The following is a 26,452-nucleotide window of genomic DNA, read 5'->3' as shown; positions in this document are numbered from 1 at the left end:
AGCCCCTCGGGAAGGTGACGGTGCCACCTGGCCCAGCCTCGCTGGCTGCCCCCGAGTTCAGCCGGGGACAGGGGGTCTTTGGGCAAGGACCGTCACTCCTCGGAGCACGGCGACCCGTAGTGCTTATCTCTCGGTGTCCGGAGCTGGCGAAGGGGGCTAAGGCATGAATTCCTCCTTGATGGTCAGCGGTGATGAGGAGACGAGGCTCGGGGCGCTGCTGCCGCACAGGGCACCCATGGGCCCTGGCGTGCCCACGGCCGGGGGGGTCGGCGTGGTGGTGCTGGTGGGCTGGCTCTGCTGCTGCATCTTCTTCTTGTTCACCTTCCGCTCCTTTGCCCGCCGGTTCTGGAACCAGATTTTCACCTGTGGAAAGACACCATTCGCCATGCTGAGAAGGGGACACAGACAAGGGTGAGCACCGCTAGGCCGGGGGGGAATCTGGGGGGCTGGAAGCTGGGTGGCAGCAGCACTGCCCTCTCCCAGCCCCAATTCCACCAGGTTTTCCCCATTTCAGCACTGACCTGCCGCTCAGTGAGCCCCAGGGCAGCAGCCAGCTCGGCCTTGCGGCGGATGGTGATGTAGCGGCTGTAGTGGAACTCCTTCTCCAGCTCCAGGCGCTGGTGGTCCGTGTACACCACGCGGTACTTGTCCTTCGTCCTGGTCTTCCCTGTCAGAGGAAGCAGAGTCGGGGTGAGCCGAGAGGGGCTGGGGGGCAGGAGCATCCCCGAGGGCATGGGGGAGCTGCACAACCCCATGGGTGGCTCTGGAGAAACGTGGAGATGAACTGGGACCCAGGGGCAAGAGAGTCAGGGGCTCCTATGGGATCTGACGCCCATCCTGCATAATGCCAGGGTGTTTCTCTGTGTTGGAAAATACTTGGGAGTAGGGGGAAGTGGCTCGGTGGGAAGGGCAGGAAGGGTTCAGCTGCATCCCAAGAGGATGGGCTGTAAATCCCATGTGGTATGATGTGCCATCCCCAAGAGGAGCGGTGCTGCAGCCCCAGGCTGAGCACACAGAGCACAGGCAGCCAGCACACGGCCAGCCTGGGAGGGCTGCGGGGAGCCCAGCTCTTGGCCATGGAGCCCAAGCCCACAGTGCCATCACTTTAAGGCACACAGATCAGGACAGGGAAAAGAGGGAAAACCCAGGGAACTCTGTTCTTGGGTTCCCCCAGGTTCGGACGGAGCTATATCCATTGCATGGTGCCACAAAAGGTGCTTTTTAGAAGAAAATTACAGTGCAAAGTGGCACAGCCGCCTTCCCATCAGCTCCTCCATCAGTCTGCACGTAGACACAGGCCAGCAGACACCCGTGGCCTTCATCTCCTGAACATCAGCTGCCAGGAGCAGTGCTGCTGCCACGGGAAGGGGCAGGGGCACTGGGAAGTCCCAGAGGTGTTACCAAATTCTGACCAGCCCGGTGGGAGCTGGGGTTTGGACAGAGTGGAGCAAAGCTGCACTTCCACAGAGACTCCAGCGTGGGCTCAATGTTATTAGACATCAGAGACTCCACGCCGAAACACCTTCCCTCCCAGCTTGTCAGTTTGCCCATGAGCCAGCTCAATTTCACTTTTAAGCATCCTGGAGGGGTGGTCATCACCTGAGCATCCCTTGGGACGACTCCCCTAGCACCTGGTGGTGACGGGAAGCAGATAACATGCAGGCAGCAGCCGCCCTCCTGCCCGTCCAGGTCGGGCCAGCCGTGGACCTGCTCCTGCCCATGGCCCTGAGCAAGGTGTGTGCTGTGGTGTGCGGGCACCTGGCCATAGGAGCTGACTTTGCAGGCATAAAATAAGGTAAAAATGAATTTGAGCAAGCTCTTCGTGGACGTGTCAGCAGACATGCAGTAAGGAACCGCAGCCACCCATCACCCTCCCACCACCCCGCAGCACACACACGGGGTTCTTGCATCCCAAATTTGCCAGCAGAGCAATTCGCAGGGGGGTTACAAAGTAAATTAAATTTACACATAGTGAACAGCTCCCTGAGAAACCACACACCCTCCCTGAATCTGCGCCAGCCTCAGGGAATCCTACGAGATATCTGCTTTCTCATAGGGTTTTTTTTTTCTTTTTCTTTTGAAAGCAAAACCTTTTCTGAAGAGATAATAACTGAAAAGTGAGTATCTTATTTGCGATATTACTATTTGAATGCCACCGCTTGGTGAAAAAAAAAAAATAAAATAAAACAGCTGAAAAGCAACGGAATTGACAGCTAAAATAAACAATACAGAAATAAGGTGGTTTGTGGATACCACATATGCCAGAAATTTTAGCAGGAATTATTATTTCCTGCCACAGCCGTAAATAGATCCATCACAGACCGTTTTTTTTATTCCTTCTTGGTTGCTCGTCCCTGTCGGATTCCCAGCTCTGCCTTGCTCCTGCCCCTGTGCCAAAAATTGGGGAGCAAGGAGCTGAGCAGGGCACTCGTGGCCAAGCCAGAGATGGAGTTATTCACCTCGACTAATTGCTGGTTTCGGCGATGTTTGCTGAATTCAGGAATGTATCGTGGGTGATTCACAAGGAAAAGAAAGGGATTTGCAAGAAATACTGTTGACAATGAATAATGCAGCCCCCTTGAATGTCAATGCGGAGTTACGCTTAGCTCTCCCTCGGCGGCCCTTTTATGGCCCTGTGAAAGGAAAGAGGAAATTTGGGCTGAGCCAGCCCACTGCTCGCGGGGACCCCTCGTGCCCCAGTGCCACCATGGGGAGCTCAGGGGCAGAGGGATGGGGCAGCCCCCAACTTTTCCAGTGGACCCAGTGGAGGTGGATGGGGTTGTCCCAGGTCTGTGGCACAGCCCGTGGCTGCTGGAGGGAGTACGGATGGAGCAGGGGGTGCGAGGAGCCCGGATTGCCCCGTGAGGTCCTGCAAAGTGTCTTCCCCTCTCCTGCCACCAGCCCGCCCAGCCCCATCGTGCATTCATCCTTCTCGTCCCCAAAAATCCAGCCCAAAGAGCAGCTGGAGCAGCCAAATCAAGACATCCATGGGAAGGGTTTCAGCACTGGGATCAAGGCAGGGCCCGTGGCTTCAAGGGGAGAGGGCATCGTTACTGCTGTTAATGTGTAACCCTAATAGCGCTCACCTGAGCCACGATTAGATAAGGGAATGGCTTTAACACGCTGCACAGGCCCCAGAGGACACACTCCTGAGCGTGCACGCACATGCGCTCACACATGCACTGGGGGAGACCCCCGGCCCTCATTATCTCCTTAGGGCAGCCTTGGGGACGGGGATGGGGACCCCGGAGATCCCCGCACTGCACCACGGCACCGGGACATCTCTGGGACGCACAGGTCGGGGTCACACAGCCCTGGTGACGCAGGGTTGTTGCTTCCCTGCCTCCAGAGCAGGGGCAGAGGAACGGAAAACCAAGCCCCAGCCCTGCACTGTTCATCCCCACTTCTGCACCCACCAGGCTATGGAAGGCACTGCAGGATGGTGGGGGCTGTCAGGGGGCTGGAATTCGCTCTCCAGCCCCAGTCTGCCCAAGGGATGGCTTTCGGCAAGAAACTGCACCCAAATGGATAGGCAGCAGGGTGAGGGGGTGTTTTAAGGCTGGCATGGAGCAACTCTAGGAACAGCTGAGCTCAGACCAGGGAGGAGCATAGTCCTGCACCGTTTCCCAAAGGTCTCCGTTTCACAGGTCAAAGCAGCTCAAAATTGCGGCGGCTGCAAGCCCTGGCTCTGCGCTGAGCAGCGCCGCAGCCATCAGGGCTCCGATCAGGGCAGCACGCAGCAAGCAGGGGTATGGCAGCCCCTTGCTGGAGCCGAGGAGATGAGAGCTCACCGCCACATCAGCAGAGGTGCCCGAGGCCTGGGGACACGGGCACGTGCCAGTCTGGGTGCCAGGCGCCTTGCAGGGCTCTTTGCACGGGAGGTGCTGGTGGGGATGGAGCCGGCGCCGCGAGGTTTTGCACGCCCTGCTGCCCAGAGGCTCCTCGCATGACTGGTATAAAAAAATTGGGCCGCCGTGAGCTGTCTTGTAGCAACACATAGAAAACCGTTTGGGCGAGAGTCCCATCACCAGGGAAGGAGCTTTCACTCCATGATCCAGCTGCTTTTTTTCTGGAGCAGCATCTATTTGCAAAGAGGATAAAATCCCCCTCATCCTAGAAGAATGCGTGCTACATTTCTCCCCAGTGAAAGCCTTAATGAAAACTTTCCCTCTGCCCTGATGTAGCCAAGGCAGAGCTATGGATGGGGAAACTGAGGCATGGAAGCAATGCCAAACCCGAATGGAGCCCCAGGGTCGGAGCCGTGAGCCCCCTGGGGAGCCTAACCCTCCCTCCATCCTCCTGCAGCTCCATAGGGGAAAATGCAGAGAGGGGGCAGCCAGCATAGCAATGCCCCATGACAGAGACCCCGAGACAAGGGCTGGGGTCAGCTCCTAACACTCGGGACCCTCCCAGCTGGAGCCACCCTCACCCGGCAGCCAGCTGTGCTCCAGCTGTGCTGCACGGAGGGGCCGATGCTCCCTCTGCCGAGCAGAGGCGACCACAACCCCTCTGTGCTGATGCTGGGGACAGACAGCCCAGCACATTTCACTGTCCACAAACCTGCTGGAAACGGCAGCTCCAGAACCTGCACCGTCTGCAGAAGGGGCTGAGCCCCCCCCACACGCTCAGGAGCCCCCCAGGCTGCGGCTCTGGCAGCCACCCGGAGCCCTGTGCCAGCGGGTTAAACACCAGCAGTGCCCCCGGTGCTGGGACCAGCAGGCATCACGAGCCTTCCCCTTCCTCGCCGCGTTCCCAGCCCTTTCCCACCCGCCCCAGTAAGCAGGGTGTGATGGATGGGACAAGCAGCACGAAGGACACAGCCACGTGGATCCCGATTTCCGAGCTGCTGGGCTGCAGGCAGGGCTCAGCCATACCCACCGCCCCCCCTGAGCGGACACCGAAACACACCGGGGAGTTCTTCCTGGAGCCAAAGGCTTCAGAGGAAGCAGCAATGCTGCCATGGCCACCCCACCGGCAATAAAATCTCATTTGACTCGATAGGTCGAGCACTGGAAATGTTTCGGTTACAAAACCGCACGCACGGATCCCGATGGTTTTGGAGCCTTTGCATGCAGGGGATCGAGCTCAGCGCTTCCAAAAAAGCCCCGCGGCTTTGCTATAAATACGAGCAGGGGCTGTATACCAGGGTTTTGGGGCTGGCAAAGCCAGGAGCAGGACCCGGGCCACAGCCAGCCGGCGTTGGCAGCTGCTGGGAAGGAGCAGAAGCGGCCAGGGCAGAGCCGGGTGTGGGGAGCTCAGAGAAGAGCAGGGGAGCGCAGGCTGGCCCTGGCCGGGCAGGATGCCGGAGGTGGCCACGCGTCCCCATCCCAGCCCTCGGCCACGGAGCAGCAGCCCGAGGCTGGGCGTTGGGGCCAGCGCTTCCCAGCACCGCAGTGATTCAAGCCTTTATTTTGGCAACCGGCGCATTCCTGGGGCTGCTCCTCGGTTTTATGAGCGCCTCGCCGAGTGCCGCCGGGCAGTCTCCTGCGCGGGGTCAAAGACCGCGCCGCGAGGACGCGCGGGGTGCCAGCACGGAGCATCGCCCCCGTGGCACGGGTCCGCATCCAGCCCCAAGGCATAGAACCCTGCTTGGATCCTCTAGAGCTTCAGGGGGCAGCTGACACAGCCTTGGACCCTCTCCCCCTTCACGGCCTCAGCGCCGGGGAAGGATCCGTCCCCTTATCCGGGCAATCGCAAAGCTAACAGCGCCGAAGTGGGCGTCCTTGAAGGGTCCCCCGCAGGAAACATCTCCATTGGCCGGGGGGTTTAAGTGTCCCTCGGCTAATCCTGGGGTATTAGCCAGCCCAGCCCAGCACGTAGGGACCTCCAGTGCTCCAGGGAAGCCCCTTTTGTTCAAGGAAAGTCAATTCTAGGAAAGTTTGAGCCGCCTGTACCTTGGCCAGCTAAGCATTCAGCAAACCCCAGCGGAGGCCAGGAGCAGGTTGTGGGTTAATAATTCAAGGGGAGAAGATCGGTGGGGCCCCCAGTGACATGCAGGCACACCGGGTGACACGGGGGAGAAAAGGATTTCATGGGGAGCAGCCACATCCCAAAAATGGGGGCCTATAGGAGAACCCATACAGGGACCTCCTTTGCCCAACACACCCCGTGCCAACGCGAACCGTGCCTGCACGGGGCTGCTGCATCTTGTTAATGGGGGTTTTAGTGTTGCCTCCGGCTTTCAGAGATCTCCTTAGAGCTGAACAAGGAAAACAGAGCTGGAAACAGAAAATGGAGCTGGAGTGGAGCTGAGAACTGCACGCCCAGCGCGTCAGACCCTGTTCATGCTCAGAGCATCTGTATCTGCTCTCTGCCACCCCGAGAGCTGCCTGGGCACCGCGGGCACCCGCACCACGGGTACTCACACCACGGGTGCTCACACCATGGGCACCCACACCATGGGTGCTCACACCAAGGGCACCCATACCATGGGCACTCGCGCCGTGGGCACCCACACCGTGCTGCCCCAAGCGCCTTCAGCTCCCCGGGGATGCCCTGGGCGCACTTTCACTTGCAATATTTAGCCGCAGCCAGCTCCATTAGTGACATAAAGGCCGGCCCCACGGCAGCACCCGGGCATTTACATAACTAACGAGCAGGGGGTGAACTTCAAAGTTCAGCGCGCTGCCATTTCCAGCACCTTCCTGAGCTTTTTATAGAGCAGGGGTGCAATTCACAAGGAAGTTTGCAAATAATTGTGAATAAGGAGGAAGAGAGAGGCTTTGACACTCCACTCGTGAAGATTTTATGAGCAGAAAAAGAGGTGATGCTCGGGAAAGAAAAGGAGGCCTGGGGAGGTCTTGTTCCCTCTAATTCCTGATTTTGAGAGCCCTGTATCACAGCCCCTGCTCCTGCCCAGGCTGGGTTTTGCCCTCTGCCGTGGCTAGCTCATGTTTTAGCAAGAGGTATATCAAATCAGCACCCCATAAGCCTGACTGTGGTGAGTCACTGGGAGATTTCTCTCCGATTTTTCTCAGGCTCTGCTTCGTGTGCGCAGAACCCCCAGCACACTCACAGGCCGTGTGTAAAATCGCCTCTCAGCAAAGCACAGCTCCTTCCCCAAAGCTTTCAAACTGCAGCTGATGGCTGTTTATACAAGGGAAGACGGAGAGGGAACCTCAATTTACAGCCCTCTGAAGTATTATGATTTACGGCGTTCGCAAAGAAACTCTTGATATTTATAGCAAGAAAGAACATGTATTCACTTCCTATTCCCACAGCAGTGAGAGGGGCAGTTAATCTATCCAGGCTGATTAATGCTCAGTTTATTGATTTCAATAAAACAATTCATTCCAGAATCTCACCCTTATCTATGTCAAACCCATCTCTGCTCTGCTCATTTTCAAGCTTTATGGAGAAAAGTGCCTGAAGTATTTGCAGCTCACTTATTTTAAAGGGAAGCCCAGGAGAGGAACCCCAGGGGAGGGCATTTGCAGAAGGTGCCCATCCAACCCAGGGGGATTTTGCTGCTGCCGCCCAGCTCACTGGGGACGACGGCTGGTTTATTTGCTCCTTTGTATGTGTTTAATCTCAGAGATACAAACTGAGCAGCTACTGATTTTTCCAGAATTCAATCACTCAATTCCAACGTAACTCAATCAAGGGGCACTTTCAAGCCCCCAGTCTATCTCAGTCCCTTGAGCCAGAGGAGAGGTGTGCTGATGTCTTTCTCCCCGCTTTCATTTTTTCATCTCCTCTCCCACCTCTCTCAAAAAAAACAAACATGAGTTCAGACCAACAGAACCTGCAGAAGCTGTAGGGTCCCATTCACTGCCTACAAGGAGGGGGGCATTTTTCCTAAATAGGTTTATTCAGAGCTTAAAACAGGCCAGGAAATACCAGCCTGCCTCTTTCCTCCTGCTTGCAGACCTGCGCTGGCTGTTTGCACCCCCCCGGGATGCTCTGCCTGCCCACCACAGCCCCAGCTCCCACTGGGACAGCCCCAACCCCAGCCCCGCCACGCACCCGGTGCAGCCACAGAGCAGTTTTCCACGCAGGGAGACCCCAGGCACCTCTGGTCTGAGCCCCTTGGCACCACACATCCTCTGAATGGATCTTGGCCATCACGGCCCCAGCACCGTGCATGGGGCCAGCCCCACGCAGTGACAGCGGGGAACCAAAAGCAAGCCTAAAACGGAGACATTTTGCACCTCGATGTGCATTTTTAATCTGGGAGCCCTGCACGGGCTGGCGAGGGAGGGGATGGTGGTTTGGCCGGGCGTAGGCTGGGAACCCCAGAGGGGAACATGAAAGGGCACGGGCAGGGCAGGACAAAGGGCTCCACACCTCACCTCGCTGCCAAAGGAGCCGGCCAGCATCTCCATGACAAAGCGAAGGCCTTGTCAATTTGGGCTGGCCCCGAGGGGTGACTGCCCACCGCCTTTGAAGTGGGCAGCGGGGCGGCCTGCGGGCAGGGGGCTGCAGGGGCCCAGACACTTCCCCCCCGGGTCAGGAGTTCAGCGGGGACAGGACCCCGCGGGGACAGGGGACAGGGACAGCAGGGCCACCCAGTGCCAGGCACAGGAGTGGGGGCACGCGCACGCACAGCACGCAGCACCCTGCGCACCCACACGCACCCTGCGCATGGCACCCAGCGCGCCGCGCCTTGCACGCGCACAAAGCGTGCAGCATCGCCCATGCACACTCACTGACCCCGTGCAGCAAGCGCCTTGCACACAGAGCCTTGCACATCCTGCACTGAATGCACCCTGCACACGTGTGCACACACACTACAGGTGCCAGGCACACCGCATAGGTCACCTTGTACATGCACACACACGCCTGCACACACAGGCCCTCACATGTTGGTTCACGCTCTCCTTGCACACGCCATGCACGCAGCTATTGCACCGTAGCTTGACCAGGTGCACGGCCACGCTCACTGCTCACGCGCACAGCCACAGCCTTGCACACATACACTTGCACACATCAACAGCCTGTCCGCCACCAACTCAATAATGGGTGAGTGCCCCAGCAGTGCAGGGTGGGGCAGGGCTCCTGCAAAAGGGCCCGTCGGGCTGCCTGCAGCCAGAGCACCCCACAGGTCTCCGGCTCTGCTTGCCCTCTCCAGCAGCAGCAGGCGAGGGCAGGGATGAGAGGTCAGAGGCTGGCTGGGACTTTCCAGCCATATGCAAGGCAGAAACCATCCACTAACCCCGGCTGCTGGTGAGGACAAGGAAGGACAAGGAAGGACAGGGCAGCCCGCATGCTGGTACCCTCCATGCCCATCCTCAGTCCAAGCTACCTCGGTGGCCACACAAGCTCTGTCCCTCCCTTGCAGTGACAGACCCCATAGCAGGACCCAACCCTGCAGGACTTCAAGCCGAGGGCTCCTCTGTGCAGAGGAAGGAGCCAGGGCGCGGGGCCGGGGGTTTCCTTACCGCTGTTGCTGGTGCTGGGAATACTGCGCCTCATCCACTCGTACGGGGTGCGCCTCTGCGCGTTAGGGGAGAGCTGGGGGACCGAGCTGCTGATGGGCGGAGGCAGGAGTCCAGAGCCCGGGGGCTGCATGGGGTTAAAATCCGGGGGGCTGAATCCGAACTGCCCCGGGTTGGCGGTGGACGAGGCGGTGGCGGTGCCGTACGAGTGCCAGTCCTCCTTGGCAGGGGTGTAGGGAGAGCCCCAGGCGGCCGCCGGCTGCCCATGGTGCGGGTCGCTGTTAATCCCCGGCACATGGTGGTAGCTGGCGAAGTCCGAGTACTGGGGCGGCCCCGGCACGTAGTTCTGGGGGTTGAGGTTGAGGCTGGGGTGCCGGACGGGGCTGGGATACATGTTGGTGTCCTTATCCAGAAGATAGCCTACATACATCTTCCCCGGCTGGCTCCGCGCTCATGCTGCGCCGTGCCGTGCCGTGCCGGGCCGGGCCGGGTGTCGCGGTGGCGGCCGCCCCTCCTTCGCCGCGCTCACCTGGGCGCCTTGGGGAGCTGTGTCCCGGGGCCAGGCACCTCCCTGCCCACAGGCTTTTATTGGGCCCAACCTCTCGCAGCATTTGCATTGAAAGGCAGGTTTGCATTTCAAAGTGCAGGAACCCCGGCGGCGGGGCGATTCAAACCTCCCGCCTGCACCCCGCCAGCCCTGTGTCCCCTCGGCGGTCACCAGCCCGGTGTCCCCACGGTCTCTTTGTAGCAGCCGGGTCTGGGGACACTCCAACACCTCTAGCACTGCACGTGAGGATGCCCCCAAGGAGCTCATCCTGTCCCTAACGCCACTCGTAACCCCAGGAGCAGGGTGGCGTGGGCTGAGCCCGCAAATTAAATCCTGGCTGTGGGCAGGGGACAGGTTGGGCTGTACCTGGCATTGGCCTCATCAGCCATGTTGGGGACACCAAGCCCTGGCTGTGGGGTGGCACTTTCCCTTTCCCCTGCCCAGACCAGCATCTGCCTGGCTTGGAAATGGGTTGGAGGGAAGGGGCGGCTCTGGGTCCCCCTGCTCTTGCAGCATCTGGAGGCAAGCCCACCCCTCCAGCCCCATAGCCCAGCCCCAGAGAGCAGGACAGATGGACAGACAGAGCTGGGTGAATGCCGGGGGGCAGCAGACCCTGCCAGCTCCCCTGGGACAGGGGACATGGCCACTTCCACACCTCACCCAGCGCAGCCTCCCGGCCTGCCCACTGTTCTGCACAGGGAAGTAAAAGGGAAACCCATAAAACACAAAGTCCTGGGGCTTGGGCATGGCCCCGGGGGGCTGGCAGCCCTGCAGCAAGAGGAGTTTCTCATCTGTTTTTTGTCTTAAAGAAACAAAAAATCCCCATCCAGTTTCTGATGGAGAAACCTCCAGTCACAGCCGTTTGCAGGCTCGGGCTTTCACTTTTAACCCAAGCCCAGGCCCGCGGGGGCTGCCAGGAGGACATGTCGGCACCTCCCCGCTCTGCCTCTCTGCACCAGCCCCATCCCTGCTGGAAAGAGGAGTGGGGTAGGACTGCTCTGTCTTCGTCCTCCCCGACTGAAACAGCCTGGACTTGGACAATTAGAAACAGAAAGAAAGGAAAAAAATAGAAAAAAGGAAAAAGGATTTTGGTTGCAATTGAGAGGAGGGGATAAAACAACAGACTCTCTGCGCTTTTTCCAATTGTGGCTATGAACCTGAGACAAGGTTTCAGGGTGGGATTGCCTCCCAGACTTGTGGGGTTAAAAGAAAAATGATAATAAAAGCGACAAAAGCCACTGTGGTTTGAGGAGCTCAGTGCACGCGATGCACAGCCACTTCTCACCTTTCCCCCTGCGGCTGGCCGGGATGTCCCCAGCTGTAGCTGGGTCGGGGACGGCACCCAGCTGCTGGTGCCAGCTCGCTCCCTCCCCATCCCCTTCTCCCTGTGGCATCCTGGGCTCTCCCGTGCTCACGGAGGGGCCAGAGCATCCCTGAGCCTGTGCAGCTCTGCTGTCAGCTGTTTGCTCAAGGTAGATTTTGCAAGAGCTGGCTGTGCCCACCTGGCAGCCCCCAGCGGTTCTAGTCCCGTGTGCCTCATCCCAAAACCCCAGCCTGGGGTGAGGTGAAAGCACTGCAAGCTGGGGGGGTACCCCAGGGCCACATCCCCTCCCTGCAGGGAGATGGGAGCCAGGCTGAGACCAGAGGGAGAGGTGATAAGAGATAAAGGAGCAAAAGGGAGCAGAGAACAATCCCAGCAGTGGGAAACCACCTCCTGAGCCGGCACTGCTCAGGCTCTGCCTCCTGAGACCTCGCCACCCCGGGGTGGAGGTGGCCCTGAAGAGCCCCCATGGCTGGCATCCTCCCAACCCCGGCACGGGGGCTTGGCTACGGCTGTCTCCATGCCACAGACTGAGGAGGGACATTTCCCCCCAGGGCCAGCCCAGCCCTGGTATCTCCACACCACCCAAATTAAAGGTTCTCCCCAGGCAGCCTCCAGGAGCATCCCAGCAGGCAGACCAGGGCCGAAGGGTCCAGAGTCCCTTGGTGCTCAGCCCAGCATGGTTTGGCAGGACGTCACCCACGTTGGGGTCCCATGGGAGAGCAGGTTGGGGGCTGCTAGAGCTCCCGGGGGTCCCCAGCTGGACAGGAGGAGGTGGCAGTGCCCTCTCCATCCTCCCCAGAGACCCCCAGCACCAACCCCAGCCCAGGGAGCCCCTTCCAGCCCTGCAGCCCTGCGAGTCCTGCTGGAAACCAAGAGGACGCCGGGCAGAGCGGTCAGGATTTCCCCGGCTCTCCCTGGGGCTGGGCGCTGCTATCTGTGATCGAGTGATGCCATCTCCTGGAAGCCGCAGGGCCGGGGAACGGAGGCCTGGGAGGTCCCCAGGGCCAGGCTGCAGCCAGCTAGCACAGACGGAGCAGCTCTGCAGGGGAGGCCGTGGCCTCACCACCTCCTCCACCCATGGAGCAGGCACTCAGCATGGGAACCCAAGCCCTACATGTCCCCGGCTTGCTCTGAGCCCCCTGGATCTTTCAGAGGCATGGGGAGATGCCCGCAGAGCTTCCCTTTCCCCTGGATCCCCAGCACCCCCATGGGTCTCTAACCTCCCCGCTGCCCCCCCGGGGCAACCCCGTGGCCCAAGGCTGCCCCATCCCAGCATCGTGTGGCCCCACACACACCCCTGCACCATCAGCTCCTCCTGACAGCATCCTGCAGGGAGAGGAGAGCAGGGAGCAGAGCGTGTCTGCTGTGCTTCATTCCTGCCACCCACCTCCAGAGCAGCATCCTGGAGAGCAGGGCGGTGCTGGGCAAAGCACAGCCACCCTTGACCCCACTGAATGCCCCGAGAGCATCCATCTCCTCCTCTCTGGCCACGTGCAACCCCTTGCAGCACCCTGCCCAGCTGCAGGGTCCTGCTTCAGACCCCTGCGTCCCCTCCGGCCTCACGCAGACCCGATGGTGGCAGGGGCAGGGGAACCTCGCTCCCTCCCCTTGTGCCGGCGTGGTGCACGCAGAGGGTTAACAATTCCCACGTTAAGTGGCTGCAGATGTGTGGGAAAGTCTGGGGCGAGCGGACGGCACCGTTATTAGTATTCACCCCCCGAGCCTGCCGCTGCCTCCCGGGGCCCCGCGCAGCACATTTAATACCAGGGCTGGTGGCGGGGGTGAGCAGAGCGCGTGGGATGGGGGCGGAAAGGCCCCGGGGAGGGGGAGGCAGCGGGATTTCATCCTCTGCTGCTGCCTGCTGCCTCCTCCAAACACCCCAACCCCGAGGAGGTGACAGGGCAGCGTCTGTAGGGACACAGCACCGCCACGGTGCCAGGGCTCGGCGCTACCCCTGACACCTCCATCACCTCCAAGTGCCCGTGGCCGGCCCCGGGATGCTCCCCGTGCCCTGTGCTCGGCCCTCTGCTCCCTCTGGAAGGAGCCTGGCACTTTTCTGTCCCTGCATCCTCTCCGGGCACTGCTGCCACCCGCTCCTCTCCTTCCGCAGAGCTCTGGGAAGGGCTGGATGAGGGTTGGGTGCAGCTTTCTGCAGGGCCCAGGAGCTGCAGCCAGCCGGGAGCATGTGCTGGTGGTGGTGGGTGGGGACCCAGCCGTGCTCTGCTCCTCTCTCGTGGTCTGAGGCTCAGCACCACATCACAGCAATGCTGAAACTCCCGGGCTGACTCGTGGCTGATACGGGCTCAGAACTGAAGCCACGGGCCCTTGTTAAACCTCCAGAGAAGTGGGAAAGGCTGAGAGCTGCTGCTCCTGCCCTACCTGCCTCCCCCTCGTGGCACACGGGACCTGTCTCTGACTCCTGCACATCCTTTCCCACCGTCCTGCCAGCTCACCTGGCTCAGGTGGCTTAAAAGAGCTTAAAAAAAGTGGCTTAAAAATATATATCTTTTTCCCAGGGTTCCCAGCTCATCCTGGGATGGGACAGGAGGTCACAGAGCTGCTGTGATGCCAGAGCAGACTGCCCCAGAGCATCCCCATCCCGGTGGCTGCTGTGCCCCCCAGAAACCCAGCACCACGCTGCCCTGAGCCCACGTTAGCTCTAAGGCCACTTATTTGGCCTTGCTAGAGGCTGGAGACCTCCGCAGATAGCAGCTCTGGCAGCCTCCCCTGCAGCTGTCCTGGCCCCGGGGGGAATCGCTGCGTCCCGCAAGCCCCGCGGATGGAAGTGCAGGCGCCCAAAATAGAGGTGAGCAAAGCAGGGGGGAGAGGCAGGGGTCACCGAGCTGCTCCCTCCCGCCCACGCGCCTGCAGGCGCGAGTCCCTCCGGCGCTGGGGCTTCCTCCACGCTGGCCTTTCCCAGGAGCTGCCGTGACCCCGAACCAGCGCCGGTCCCGGGTGCTGGCTGGGGACGTGCGGCGCCGCGTGCTTGCCGGGTGCCGTGGGCTCTGCGGGCCCCCCCGGCATCCCAAAGCAGCCATCCTCAGCCCCAGTAGGCTCCTCTTGGGAATTTTGGGTGCCCCCATAGCCCCTTCTCCCAGTCTGGGGCTGGGCGTTGGGGTCACCCCTTTATAGGGAGGAGGGGGAGCTGCCTGCCCTCAGGATCAGGCTGCGTGCTGCACCGTGCCGGGAGCCTGTCCCCGGTGCAAGGGGCCCAGCAGGATTGCACCGACGGGTTTTTCCCTCTCCTGCTGTTTCGGGAACGGGGACGGTGCCGGGAAATGGCTCTGCCTAGCTATTCCCAGCAGGGACCCAGCAGGCACGTCCTTATCCCTTGGGAAAAGCCTGGCAAAGAGCCCTGTGCGCAGCACATCCCCGCTGCCTGCCCCCCATATGAGCCAGCTCTCGGACACTGATCATCCCAGCCCGGGGGGCAGCCTGGCCCCCAGCGGGGGCTCTGAGCCATGGCCAGGACAGGGATCCCCACTGAGTGCCCCTAAGCAGGGTGCCTCCAGCCTGGATCTCTCCTTGTGCCCTCTGCCACCACCAGGTGAGCTCTCCAAACACGTTTTCCACTTTGGATTTCCACCAGTGGGCAGCAAGCACGAAGATACCAGGAGATAAGCGGCAATGTCCCCGGCTGGGGAGTCACCAGCTGTGCCCTTTGTGCGCGCCTTCGCCCAGCAAGACAGAGGGGATGACACTGCCTTGCAAACAAGCCGGCCCCAGATCTCAGCTGTGTTGTCTTTGTGGGAAGGGCTTTTTGATCCTGGAAAGAAAAAAGAAGGACATCTTTGCAGGGAAACGTTCTCTTTCAGGATGGATTGTGCATTTTCTCTTTTTTTTTTTTTGCTTGGATCAGACTAAAGCACATGCCCAAGGCAGACACTAGGACAAGAACCGATAGTTCAGAAGACAATTTCCATCCAAAGAGTCTATGCACCTTGTTATAAAGGTGAAACAAATTGCAGAAAATCCCTGTGCGGACAGACTATAACGTTGTGTCTATCAAGAGATCCCCAGAGAATTTATTTGAGCTCATAAAAGTGTGAGGGACCTAAAGTGGACACATTAACCTGCTCCCCGTGGGCACTCAGCCCCAGGGTGCAGCATGTCGGACACAATGGGATGGACGAGGAGGAGATGGGAGATTCTAGGTGAGACAGGCAGGTGCCAAAGGCTGGGCTCACCCCTCTGCATGGCCACAGAGCAGCTCCATGCCCCTCAGTAGACAAATGCCCCCATCCAGCCCCCACCAGCCCCACGTCCCCAACACCCTGTGCCAGGACAGCCCAGTTGTAGGGTATTTTTTATTCCCTTTTCCCCAAAAAACTCAAAAACCACTATCACAGATCCCTCCCGTCATAGGATGCTCTCACCCAGGGGCATCGTGGGGAGGGTTAAAGTGGCCAAGGGCACACGTAGGAGGTCCGAGGGCCCGGATGGGGGCTTTGGGGCCGGGGGGGCAATCCCAACACAGCCGGGGCAGGAGGTCCAGAGGGAATACGCGGAGTCAGTTCAGCACAGGCCTTCTTTAATAAAAACATGAGTCAGCTGCTGGCGTGGGCAGCGGATTTTCTAAACATCCCCTCATATCCTGAGAAAGGAAAAAAAAAAAAAGAAAAGAAAACGGGAGGGGGGCCTAGGGAAAAAATAAATAAATAAATAAAAAGAAGAAGAAAAAGAAAACAGGGAAAAAGGCCAGAATTGAAAGCAGACACAGGGAGAGGGAGAGCAGCTCCCTTCCCTCTGGTTTAAGGAGGCGAGAGCCGGGCTGGTCCCGGCTGCTTTTGTTTCCGCTAGCTGGGCCCTGCTGCTCCCCTGCTTGGCTGCCTGCGGCCAGCCTCCCCTCTCTGCAGCCTCTTGGCCTTCTCCTCCTTTTTTTATTTTTATTTTTATTTTTATTTTTTTCATTCCTCCTCATCGCGCCGCTCTGCTGGGCTTTAATCGAAAGTTTGGCTCAGCAAAGGGTCCTGCAGAGGGTGGAGGGAGGAAGTCGCAGGGACTCCGCTGGAGAGGGAGCCTCCTGCTCCTCCTCCTCCTCCTCCTCCTCCACCTCCTCCTCCTCCTCCTCCTCCTCGCCAGGGCTCATTTATTTATACACGCACACACACGCGTGCACACCCCTCTGCTCTGGGCTTTTCTGCACACTAGGGACCGAAGCGGCCGAGCCCCCCCGGGTGGGCTGGGGGCTGCGATGCGCTAAGGGAACAGCCCCAGGGGCTTGGCCACAGCCCAGCCCTGGCACAGCTTTCCCTTCCCTTTCTATTTTCTTTCCTTTCCCTCCTCCCCCTACTTCGTTTCTTCCCTTCCCTCTCTTTCTCCTTTAAGTGGAAGAGCCTTGCCAGCTGGGGAAGGCTGGGAGGGCAGCGGGAGCCTCGGCAGGCAGCAGATAAAGGGCGCGGAGGAGGAGGGAAAGGAATTCGGGAACCAGCGCCCGCGGACACGCAGCACCAGCACTTCCCCAGTGGGACCCCACGCAAGGTAAGCCCTGGCGCTGGAGGTGGTGTGGGGCACGGGCCCCAAGCAGCCCGAGGAGGGGCTTTGCTGCCCTGCTATAATTTTGGGGGCTGGCACCCCAAAATGTCCTGCCAGCCCTGGAGAGGTCAGGGTTCGGGGATGGCAGCTGAGCGTGGTGGCATCCCATGGGAAAAGCCACTCTTGGTGAACCCCTGGGGACCCTGCTGCTATGACAGGACCCAGAGGACCTCTGCTTCTCCCTTGGGAGTCCCACTCCCTCCCTGCACCGTGCTGGGCTGGGGGCTGCCCTGGTGTCCCCTCCCAGCCCGGTGGCTGTCACGGGCTGTTCCCTGTCCCCAGCAAGGCGTCCCGCAGAGGCATCTGTCGCGGGATGCCCGCAGCCTCCAGGCTGCAGGGCCTGACTCTGCCCCATCCAGCACCCCGCTGGTGCCATGGGGAGGCTGGGACAGGGCAGTGCCGGGGCAGGAGACTCCCTGCTGATCTCCACCTGGGCGCAGGGTGGGTTTGCAGCGGGGGGACGGGGGTCCTGACTGCGTGTGGCGGTGCTTGGGGCAGCGCTGAGGCTCGGGCTTCACCCCAGGGCTCTTGCTGACAGCTTCGAGGCAGAGCAGCGTCAGAGCATCCAAACACAGCCGGGGGTATCGCCTCTTCAGTCCCTGCTCTGGGTGGCCCTCCTGCCCCCAGGGGCCTGGCACGGGGAGGGACATCTGCAAGCCCCACTCCGCGCCCCAGCTGTCAGCTGGGTATGAACCCATGGGGCACGGATGTGGGCAACCACTCTGCTGGCCCACGGGCTTCTGATGGATGTAGCTGGTCTGGAGCAAAGCTGTGCTGGAACTGGAGCTGGGGACAGGGGTCTGTGTGTCCTGCAAGGCAGTGATAGTCACACCAGGACTTTTTGGGGGTGTTGTGGGAAGAGGACACCCTGCTCCTGCGCTCACCTGCCATATTGAAATACCAAAAGGCTGTACATGGTCTCGGGAGCTAACAGCCCAGCAGCCTGTGCTGTGGGAATAGATCCGGGGGCTACGCCGGACACAAAGCAGACTGCAGAGGGGGAAACCTGCAGTGCTTCCCGTGGGACGTGCTGGGAGGAGCGGGGCTGGTGGCGGAGCCAGCACGGAGTGGTGCCTGGGGATGCTCGCGGGGAGGAAGGTTTGGGGAAGCACAGCGGGTGCTCGGGAACCCAGAAAAGGATGTGGAGGGCTGAAAGAGGAGGTGAAGGAGGAGGATGGGGTTGGCTGGTCATTGGGTGTTGGGGTGGCAGCGTGAGGTCTTCGTGCACAGGGAAAGGCTGGTGCTTAGGGGGTGTGAGGGCAGGCTGCCGGTGAGCTGGGTGCCTTCAGCCCTGCAGGGTTCAGGGTTGGGGTGAGGGGGATGTGGGCACTGCCGTATGGATGCTCTCCTTCAGAGTTGTATGGGTCTGTGACAGGGCTCCCACAGTGCTCAGTACAACTCCGTTATGCGGAGAACAGCATCGTGACATTCTCCAGGGCTCGGGTGAGAAGAAACTGTCTCAGTGAGCACGGAGGTCAAGAAAGGCTCTCCAGCAGCAGGCAACGTGCCGAAGCAGGGCGGTGTTTGGAGGGTCAGGCCCTGGCGCCCAGCATCTTCCCGGGATGCAGCAGCAAAGGGCAGGGAGCGGAGGGGCAGCGGTGGCCGAATCCCGTGGGACTGCAGCCACCGGCACCTTTGGCCCAGAGCTGGAGGGCGCTGGGGACCACGGGCTGGATGCGTCCTGTCGCTGCAAGGGAGGACAGGGCTAGGCACTTCTTGGAGTTTGTTTGTTTGTGCTCTAACCGGGGAGAAGAAATCCCCTGGAGGGGAGTGTATAGACCGGGTATTGTTCTCTGAGAGGCTGGAACGGCTCCAGGAGGCTCTTTCCGCTCTGCCAGGCAGATTGGACGTAACGAGACTTGTTTTAGGGGTTGCCTAATTAGCCAAGCACACCTCTGCCCTGCTCTGCCCCCCCCAGGGACGCCTCTTCCTGGAAGCACTGCCCTTCCCCAGGCCAGACGCAGTGGGACAGGGACGGGAACACGTGCCAGGGATGTGCAGAGGGACACTGGGACGGGACACGTGCGGAGCAAGGGGGTCCCATGGGTCTGTCCCCTTCCCTACCAGGGCACAGGGGATGCTGCCAGTGATGTCCCGGCCCTCAAACCCTGGTTTCTTTCCGCTTTTGGGGCACAGGCTGTGGCACAGCTTGCCAATATTTCACCCTTCCTCCACGCTACCACCGACCTGCAGGGCCAGAGGACTGTGGCGTGGAGAGCCCACGCGGGCAGGAGCTCGGGAAAGCTGCCATGGAGAGGCTGCTGCCAGCAAGCAGGAGTCGTGCGGTGCGGGTGGTGCACGTCCTCCTGCATCCTTGGTGGGACTTGTCCTCCCCAGGGCACACCTGCAGGCTGCAGGGACACATCCTCATCCCTCCAGGTCTCCTCTGGCACCCACACGGGGCTTGATGAGAGTGGGGTTGGTTAGCAGGGAAGGTTTGGAGAGGGCTGGCTTGTCAGCAGGGCACCGCACTGGTGTCACCCCCCAGGCTGCTAACCAGAGGGAGCAGGAGGAGCCCTCTCCTGCTAAGGACAGGGACTTCTCAGCACATCACCAAGGCCTGTACAGGGGACGAGGCTCTGGATGGAGCCAGGCAATGGGCAAGGCGCAGGGCCCCATCCTGCTCTGCCCTCCGCCTTCCCCCTCCTGGCCTGGCTGCCATGCAAAAGAGGCTGTGACTGAAATCTTAATGCTACCGAGACACAGCAATTGGCACCAATTAAATTGCTACATTCATGTTTGAATTGCTTTAACTGGCGAGACACACTGTCTTATTTATACAAAAAAATATGTTTGCTTGTGGGTTTGTCTGAACTGGGGCCAGCAGAAAATAAACCATTTCAAGCTCCGCTCTCTGAAAGCGCATTCTCCACTCGCACGCTGGAAGTCACCTCGGTTTCGGTGTTTGCCGAGCAAAGGGCTGCAGAACAGAAACCCCGCTCTCCTCAGGGCCGGGCACTCCTGGCACCTCGAGAGGGTCCCTCCATGGCTGCCAAGTTTCTCTCTCCAGCCTGGGAGCGGTTTGGGAGAATATGGTCTGATTTGGGAAGGCGAATTCTGGCAGGCGTAGGACTTGGTGACGATTTTAGAGCTATGCTCGGGGAGGGCACGGGGTGCAGGCAGCCGCCAGCCTCCACGGGGCTTGGGGGGGTGCTTGTAGAGCATCAGTGCAGAGAGAAGCTGGTTTTTTTCCCCGTGACAAGGGGAGAAGAACCTTTGGGGTTGTAAAGGAGCCTGCGTGCAGGGCAGGGCAGGGAGGACAGCAAGCAAGGCTCGTGCTGCTTGGCCAGAGCACGTAGGAAGAGGTTTTCCAGGAGGGAGGCGTTGCTCTTGTATCCCTCAGGGGATGTGCTTGGCTCTCTGCCCCCATCAGCCACCCCAGAGAGCCCTGTTGCTGCCCCCAGGTTGTTATAAGGACGTGCGGGTCAGGCCCCCATTGGGGTGCAGTTGCCCCCCTGCTTGCAGCACGGTGTGGCCACACTGCGGAGCTGGTGGCTTCATCCCCGGTTTGCAGCAAGGAGAGGGGACACGCAGAGCCGGGTGTGGGACAGGGGGTGCCAGCGGCTGTCCTGGCACTGGGTGCCACCACCCCGCTCCTCCAGCCCACGGGTGGGCTTGGGGAGGAGGGTGCAGGATCAGCCCCCAGCACCTGCAGCAGCAAGTCTGGGTCAGGCTCCGTCCCCTCGCGTGCACCGCCGCCGTTTGCTCGCCGTGTCCCGCTCCCCGTCCCATTCCTCCCTGACCGCAGAGCTGGCATGTGGCTAATCCCGGCCACGAGAGCCTAAGGCCCCAGAACAAAGTGATTAAGCACGGGTCCCTCGCCGGCAGCCAAGAAGAGAAGGGCCGATGCATCCTCACAGATTACGTCCTCCTGCTCTGCGTCTCACGGACGTTTTCCAGCGAGGATCAGGTTCGCTGGGACGTGGGGCTGGGGATGCAGCCACACACCGGCTGCTCCTGGAGCTTTGCTGGGGGGCAGAGGAGAGGAAGATAGCTCCTTCTCTATTCTCGCCCCTTGATTAGTGGTTAATTAGAGCCATCCAGGACCTCTGGCCCCAGCCCTATTCCTGCTGCAGCAGCCACCCTCGTGCGGTGGCTGTGAGTGGTGATGGGGAGTCCAACATGGTGCTGGGGGCTGTTTTCCTCCCCACAGCACTTGAGCAAACGACTTTTCTTTAATTGCTGTGGAAAGGGAGTGAGGAAAGCCCTGGGGTGCCCTCATCCCTGCATTCCCCCAGCCCCTCTCCGCTCCGCTGCAGCTGGGAGAAGCTTTAGGTGAGAGGATGGGGACACCGAGGTCCCCGAGGGACCCCCAGCCAGGGGACAGAGGGGATGGATTGTTCTTCGAGGTGCTGCTGCCAGCCAGCCCCAGCTGGAGCTGCCTTTTCCTGGGGTCAGCAGCAAAGTGCTGCCAGGAGCTGTGTGGGTGCTGGCCCGTGGTTTGCGTGCCCTGCACCCACGCTCATTACTCACATTGCTCACACGCTCGCGAAGCAGCGTGCTGCTGGCCCCCTGAAGGGTCTTTGCTGCCAGGGGTGATGAGAAGTTGGAGGATGACCACGGGCAGCCCCGCTGGGCTCTGCCGCATCCTTCAGAGCAGCCTGGTGGAGAAAGGTGACAAAAAAGAACAAAATGCTCCCAAGGGGCCCATTCACACCCTCGGGGGGAGTCACTGCGCTGCAGGGGGTGAGATCCAGGGCTGAGCAGAGCCCCTTTGCCCACGTCCAGCTCGAGCATCCCAAGTTGTGCGATGCCACAGCTCGGTCAGGGTGACCAAGGGGCAGGATGTGGCCAGGGCAAGGAGCAGGCAGCCAGGCACCTCCAGCCAGCACCCATCCCTCCTTCCCAGCCCCAGGTGAGCCCCAGCCCCCTTGTTCTCCCCCCCCCCAGGGTTTTCCCACAGCCCGGGCAGGGCTCGCAGGCTCCCAGGAGCAGCCCCGTACCCGGCCTTTCTTCCGCAAGTGGAAGCGATGGAGCATGTGCAGCCGAAAGGGCCACGAATACCAACACTCGGGGCTGGGGGATTATTTATAACGCTGGCCCTGCTCCAAACAGATGTTTCGTTTTATTTTGAACTTGCGCTAAATAGGTCACTCATTTCCTCTGTCTCCCATGGGCTTAAACCAGGGGGGGAAAGCGGGGGGACCAGGGGTGAGAGCGCAGGGCTCGCCGTGCTCCCACGTCTCCCCGTGCCGGTTCCTCGTCGTGCGCACGGAGGGCTCGTGACGCAGTTGTATGGTGATGGAGGTTTGCTGGACCACCTGGATGGGGTGGGAAGGACGATGGCCCCAGCTGAAATGGGGCTGCATGGGGTTGGTGCCGTGCCCTGAGCCCTTCTGAAGGCTCCTGACCCCACTGGTGCTGAGTCACGCCACCAGGTCACCCCCTGCAGCCCCCACATGGCTTGGCAGCATGGTGTTGGCTTTTGGCTGTCCGACAGATGCTGTCAGAGCTGCCCAGGGCAGATGAGGCTGCTGGGCTCACCCCTGCACGGTTCTCATCTGCAGCCTCACCACCACGTGTGTCTTCTCCAGGTGCCACCAGAGCTGGAGACTGGTGGCTGTCATTTTAATCCCTAATTCACAGCCAGCAGAGCCAGAAAAACTGCTCAGAGAGCTCAGGTATTCACAACGCTCTCCACAAGTGTGGCTGAGGGACAGGGTCTCCAAAATCCTCCTTGTAGATGAATGCAAGAAGCCCCCAAGCCCAGGCACGGTGCAACAGGCACCCAGGTTTCTGAGCATCCCTTGGTCTCACCAGCACGTGGGTGAAGTGTCAGGACCCCTTTGGCACTGGCAGATGGCCGTGCAATGAGGTTTTGGCCCCAGGGATGGCCTGTGGGACCCCGGGGACTCCCCAGCCCCCCTGGTTTCAGCTTTCCAACCCCTGCATTTTATCATCAGCTGTTTACGGGGCTGGCCGACAGGCTCCCCATGTGTGCACGCCGCCTAATTCCAGCCATGTGCTGGGAAAAAGAAAAAGGGCTCTGTGATGATAATCTGGCCTGTGAGTAAACGTGGTGTCATGGGAGCCGAGGGACCCCAGAGGAGAGATGTTGCAACTCCGGCCGGTTCCAGCCAAGGAAAAAAAAAAAAAAAAAAGAGAAAGCTTGGTTTTATTTAGATTAAAGGGTGGGAAAGAAGCAGTCGCTGAGGCAGGGGGGAGGGTGGCAGAGGGAAACAGGGCAAGCCGAGGAGTTTCAGTGCTGGACAAGCAAAGCTGGGCTCTCAGGGGCTGCCAGCCTTTGCCTGGGGAACTCTTTGCCTTCCAAAATGAGGATGGGGCCCCCCAGGCCAGGAGGAGCCCCCGCAAGCCAGCTGTGCATGGCATTGATCATGGGATCCATGCGGAGCTTTCTTATTGCGCATGGGCACCCGTGATCTCACTTAATGACTCAGATGCATTTAGACAAAGAAGAAACGAAGGATATTTGACTTCCTGCTAATTCACACCAGATGTCCTTCGCCTGCTTGGCAGGACCGTGGGGCCAGCGAGCGTGGTGGGAGCACCGGGAACTGCAGCCCGGCTGGAAATGGAAAGCCAGAGGAAGAGCGAGGGCAGCGCGATTTGCAGAGAGGGGGCCACGCAGCCCCATTTCCAGCAGGGAGAACATCCCCTTGCTGGTGATGGGCTGCAGGGGGCTGAGCCCCTCCGAGGAGCAGCGGGGCTGCTCTGCACCTCGTGGGCACCCAGAGCCTTCCCCTTCCCCACACACAGCTTCTCAGGCTGGTTCCCAGCTCCCGCAGCTCTGGGGGTGCTCGCAGGGCCCCCATACTGGTTCTCTGAATGTTTGGGGGAGACGCGAGAAACGTGGTCAAGACATGTTAAGGTGGTGGGCAGAGAATCATGATGGTCTCCTTGGCACTGATGCCCACTGGTGTTGATCTCCCATGGTTTAAGGATGTTGTAGGGCTAGAAAAGGACCCGTCCCACATGGTCAGTGCTTGGGGATGGGCAGTGCCACGCGATGCTCATGCCAGCGGTGGCTGCTACACGCACTGAGGTGCTCTGCTGGGGCACCGCACACATCCTGGGGGCAGAGGGACAGGGGCTCGAAGGTGTGGCAGGGCATGCCAAGAAAGGTTCCTGCCTTGTTACCCCAGAATGTTCAAGATGGAACCCACACAGCATATTTTGGGCATTAGCAAAGGCATATTTGCTTAGTAACATCCTTGAACAAGTCACAGGCCTGGAGCAGGGAAAATGGGAATAAATCAGTAGGTTTGGTGAGGCGTGAGGGCCTTAGCAGGGTGCTGTGATGGGGAGGAGTGGCAGAGATGGCCGAAGGAATGGTCCTGCTTGGGTTGGGGGGGGGGGATCTCCCCCAGCAGAAGCTGGATGCAGCACTTGTACTTCCTCACACCCAACACCCCAGGCCTCGCCCTGTCTGGCTGCAGAAACTCCAGGCCAAGTCCATCATCCCTTGGCCACGAGCAGGAGGGAAGGCAGAGGAGAAAGCCGAGCTCTCATCCCATTTTGGAGGCAGGGAAACTGGCACATGCTACTGTAGAGAAGCCACAAAATCATGAGACCAGCAATCATGAGACTTGAGCTCTGTGGCCATGGCCGTGCCGTTTGACCGCTCCGCTCCCACCCTCCAGCCCATGTCCTGCTCCGTGGGAGCACGGCACCATCCGAGGAGCCCCATGCCGCGAAAGTGCGAGGCCAGAGGTGTGCAAATGTGCTTCCAGCGGGTGATCTGGCAGCCCCTGTGGTGCTTGTCCCTGGGACACATTCCTGTCCCCAGCACTGGGACCCCCAGTGCTGGCTCAGCCCCAGCCTCGCCCACAGCTCTGCCCCTCTCCAGGGGCTTGGTGCGGAGGAGGCAATTCCAGACGAGAGATTAGGGCAGACAGCAGGGCTTTATCTCCAGAAGGGGAAGGTGCCGGTGTCTGCGCCTTGTCTGGACTCCGGGAGCCCCTCGGTGCTGGGCGCAGCACGGGGGCGAGCAGAGCCACGGGGCCGCATTGCCTGGGCAGCCCGTCCTGCCTCCAGCCACCCGACCGCCCTCCCCTCTCCAGCCAAATTCCTCTCTTAGAATAACAAACAGGCAGCTCAAGTGAAAACGGACGGCTTGCCCTCATGTCACAGTGCTGGAGAGGGGCAGAGGGAGGGGCTGTGCCTGCTCCTGGGGACCTCCGCGGGGAGGAGAGGATGGCGAGGGGATGGGGACCTCGGTGGCAGGTTGCCAGTGCCACCAGGGCTGTGCCAAGGGCCTGGGAGGTAGCTCTGCAGGTGTCCAGCAAGGACCTTGCCCATGGCATGTCCCATGGCTTGAAGACGTGCAGCTGATGGTCCTTGGGAAGGGTGTAGGAATCTGGGGGGTCCATGGGGCTGTTTTCACCCATAGGGTTGGAGGAGACAGTCCGAGGCAGCTGAGCACCACGTAGGTGATGGTGTTTGGGCCCGTGGGTGCGATTACGTCTGTGTGCCTGGTTTTGGCACCTCTGGCTTGTCTGGCACACATGGTGCATCTTGTTGCTCCTGCTGAGCACAAAAGCTGAGGCTGAGGAGGGAAACAAGTGCTCTCGAGGCTGGCAGTGTCGGGGTGCGTTTACCTCCCTTGTGAAATGCCTGTTTGCACACATGTGAGCACAGGTCTGTGTGACAAGGAGAGAAAGAAAGGTCTGGCCGGCTGCTAGGCAGGCTCTGCACGCTTCCTGCGGGACGGGCTGAGCCTCTCACCCGGCCAGAGCAGACAAACAAGGGAGAGGTCGCTGCTATTTGCAAGACGTTGCCACCCTCCCGCTCTGCTCGGGAAGCATCTCCAAGAGAAAAGCTTTTCTGCAAAAACCAGCGGTTTTATTAAAACCAGCTACGAATGCCGGGGAAGCAGCCAGAGGCAGCAGGCAGGGGCTGCGGGGCTCTCGGTGCTTGTTGTAATGCTTCGGAGTGGGGTGAGACCTCTCCACGGGGGCAGAGGGAGCCTACAGCAGGGCCAGTGGCCACAACCAAGGCACTGGACCAGATCCAAGCACGAGCTTGGGAAGACCTCAGCCGTGGGCAGGCAGCGATTTGGGGGGTGGACGCAGCCTGGCTCGTGCATGCAGGCAGGGAGGGCTGAAAGGAGACGGTGCCAGTTGTTCTTACAACCTTGACCATTGAGTAATGGATGAATGATATATCTCTGTCAAGGAGAATTGGGAAACAAAGCTAATTGTTCTTGTGGCAGTGCCTTGGGGCACCAGGGAGATTAGGTTGTCTGTCCTCCTGGCCTCTCCTGCAGGTCAGTGCTCTGCAAGGGTGGGCGCAGAGCTCCATTCGTTTACAGCCTGAATTTCTCCTCAGTCCTTTTATCCCATCTGCCCCCAGCTCCTTCCCATAAGTGCTCTCATCCCCTCCAGCAAACACAGAATTGAGGATTCACAGAGGGGTTTTATGGAGAGGGAAGCTGCTGAGTAAGCTGGAGACCTGCGAGGGTTTGCTGGTAGTTCGGGCTTTTTTTTTTCCTTTTTCTTTTTTTGAGCCAAAACAAGAGAATAATAAAAACATCTGACAAGTGCACGTCATTTAAGAACCATTTCCTCCCAGCATCGACCAGACAGAGACACCACTTCAGGGCCAGGAGGCAGCAGAGCCACTCGGTAAGGGATGGTGCCTGGGGCCGGGTCAAAGCCCTGATTGCCACCAGCCCTGGGCATGAAGCTCCCAGGAGCTTCACCTCGGGGT

General features: G+C 60.1%; 2 protein-coding genes across 3 annotated transcripts in view; one reads left to right on the top strand and one right to left on the bottom strand.

The window, feature by feature from the left end:
* Positions 1 to 156: 156 nt before the first annotated feature.
* CDX1 (caudal type homeobox 1) lies at positions 157 to 9,807 on the bottom strand. Its single transcript, XM_035570948.1, has 3 exons — positions 9,381 to 9,807; positions 522 to 667; positions 157 to 363 (listed from the first exon to the last, which is right to left on the bottom strand). The coding sequence occupies exons 1-3, from the start codon at positions 9,805 to 9,807 to the stop codon at positions 157 to 159; spliced, it is 780 nt and encodes a 259-aa protein (XP_035426841.1).
* Positions 9,808 to 15,935: 6,128 nt separating this feature from the next.
* PDGFRB (platelet derived growth factor receptor beta) overlaps positions 15,936 to 26,452 on the top strand; it is a 29,100-nt gene continuing 18,583 nt past the window's right edge. The window contains exons 1-2 of one of the 2 annotated variants that reach the window (XM_035570917.2): positions 16,374 to 16,729; positions 26,315 to 26,367. The gene's annotated coding sequence lies outside the window, so the exon portion shown is untranslated. Of the gene's footprint in view, positions 16,730 to 26,314; positions 26,368 to 26,452 lie in introns of both variants that reach the window. The other variant, XM_035570916.1, reaches the window with a different exon arrangement.

This window comes from Cygnus atratus, chromosome 14 (assembly GCF_013377495.2).
Source record: "Cygnus atratus isolate AKBS03 ecotype Queensland, Australia chromosome 14, CAtr_DNAZoo_HiC_assembly, whole genome shotgun sequence".
In the NCBI taxonomy this organism is placed as follows: Eukaryota; Metazoa; Chordata; class Aves; order Anseriformes; family Anatidae; genus Cygnus; species Cygnus atratus.
The sequence above is the reverse complement of the archived record's forward strand: the minus strand, read 5'-3'. Positions and strand labels throughout refer to the sequence as shown.

Bases quoted from the DNA above. Each gene is read 5' to 3' on its own strand.
- CDX1 (XM_035570948.1), bottom strand. From the start codon at position 9,807: ATGTATGTAGGCTATCTTCTGGATAAGGACACCAACATGTATCCCAGC. The intron at 668-9,380 runs GTAAGGAAACCC...TTCCTCTGACAG, and splicing joins TCCCAGCACCAGCAACAGCG to GGAAGACCAGGACGAAGGAC. The intron at 364-521 runs GTCAGTGCTGAA...GTCTTTCCACAG, and splicing joins TGGGGCTCACTGAGCGGCAG to GTGAAAATCTGGTTCCAGAA.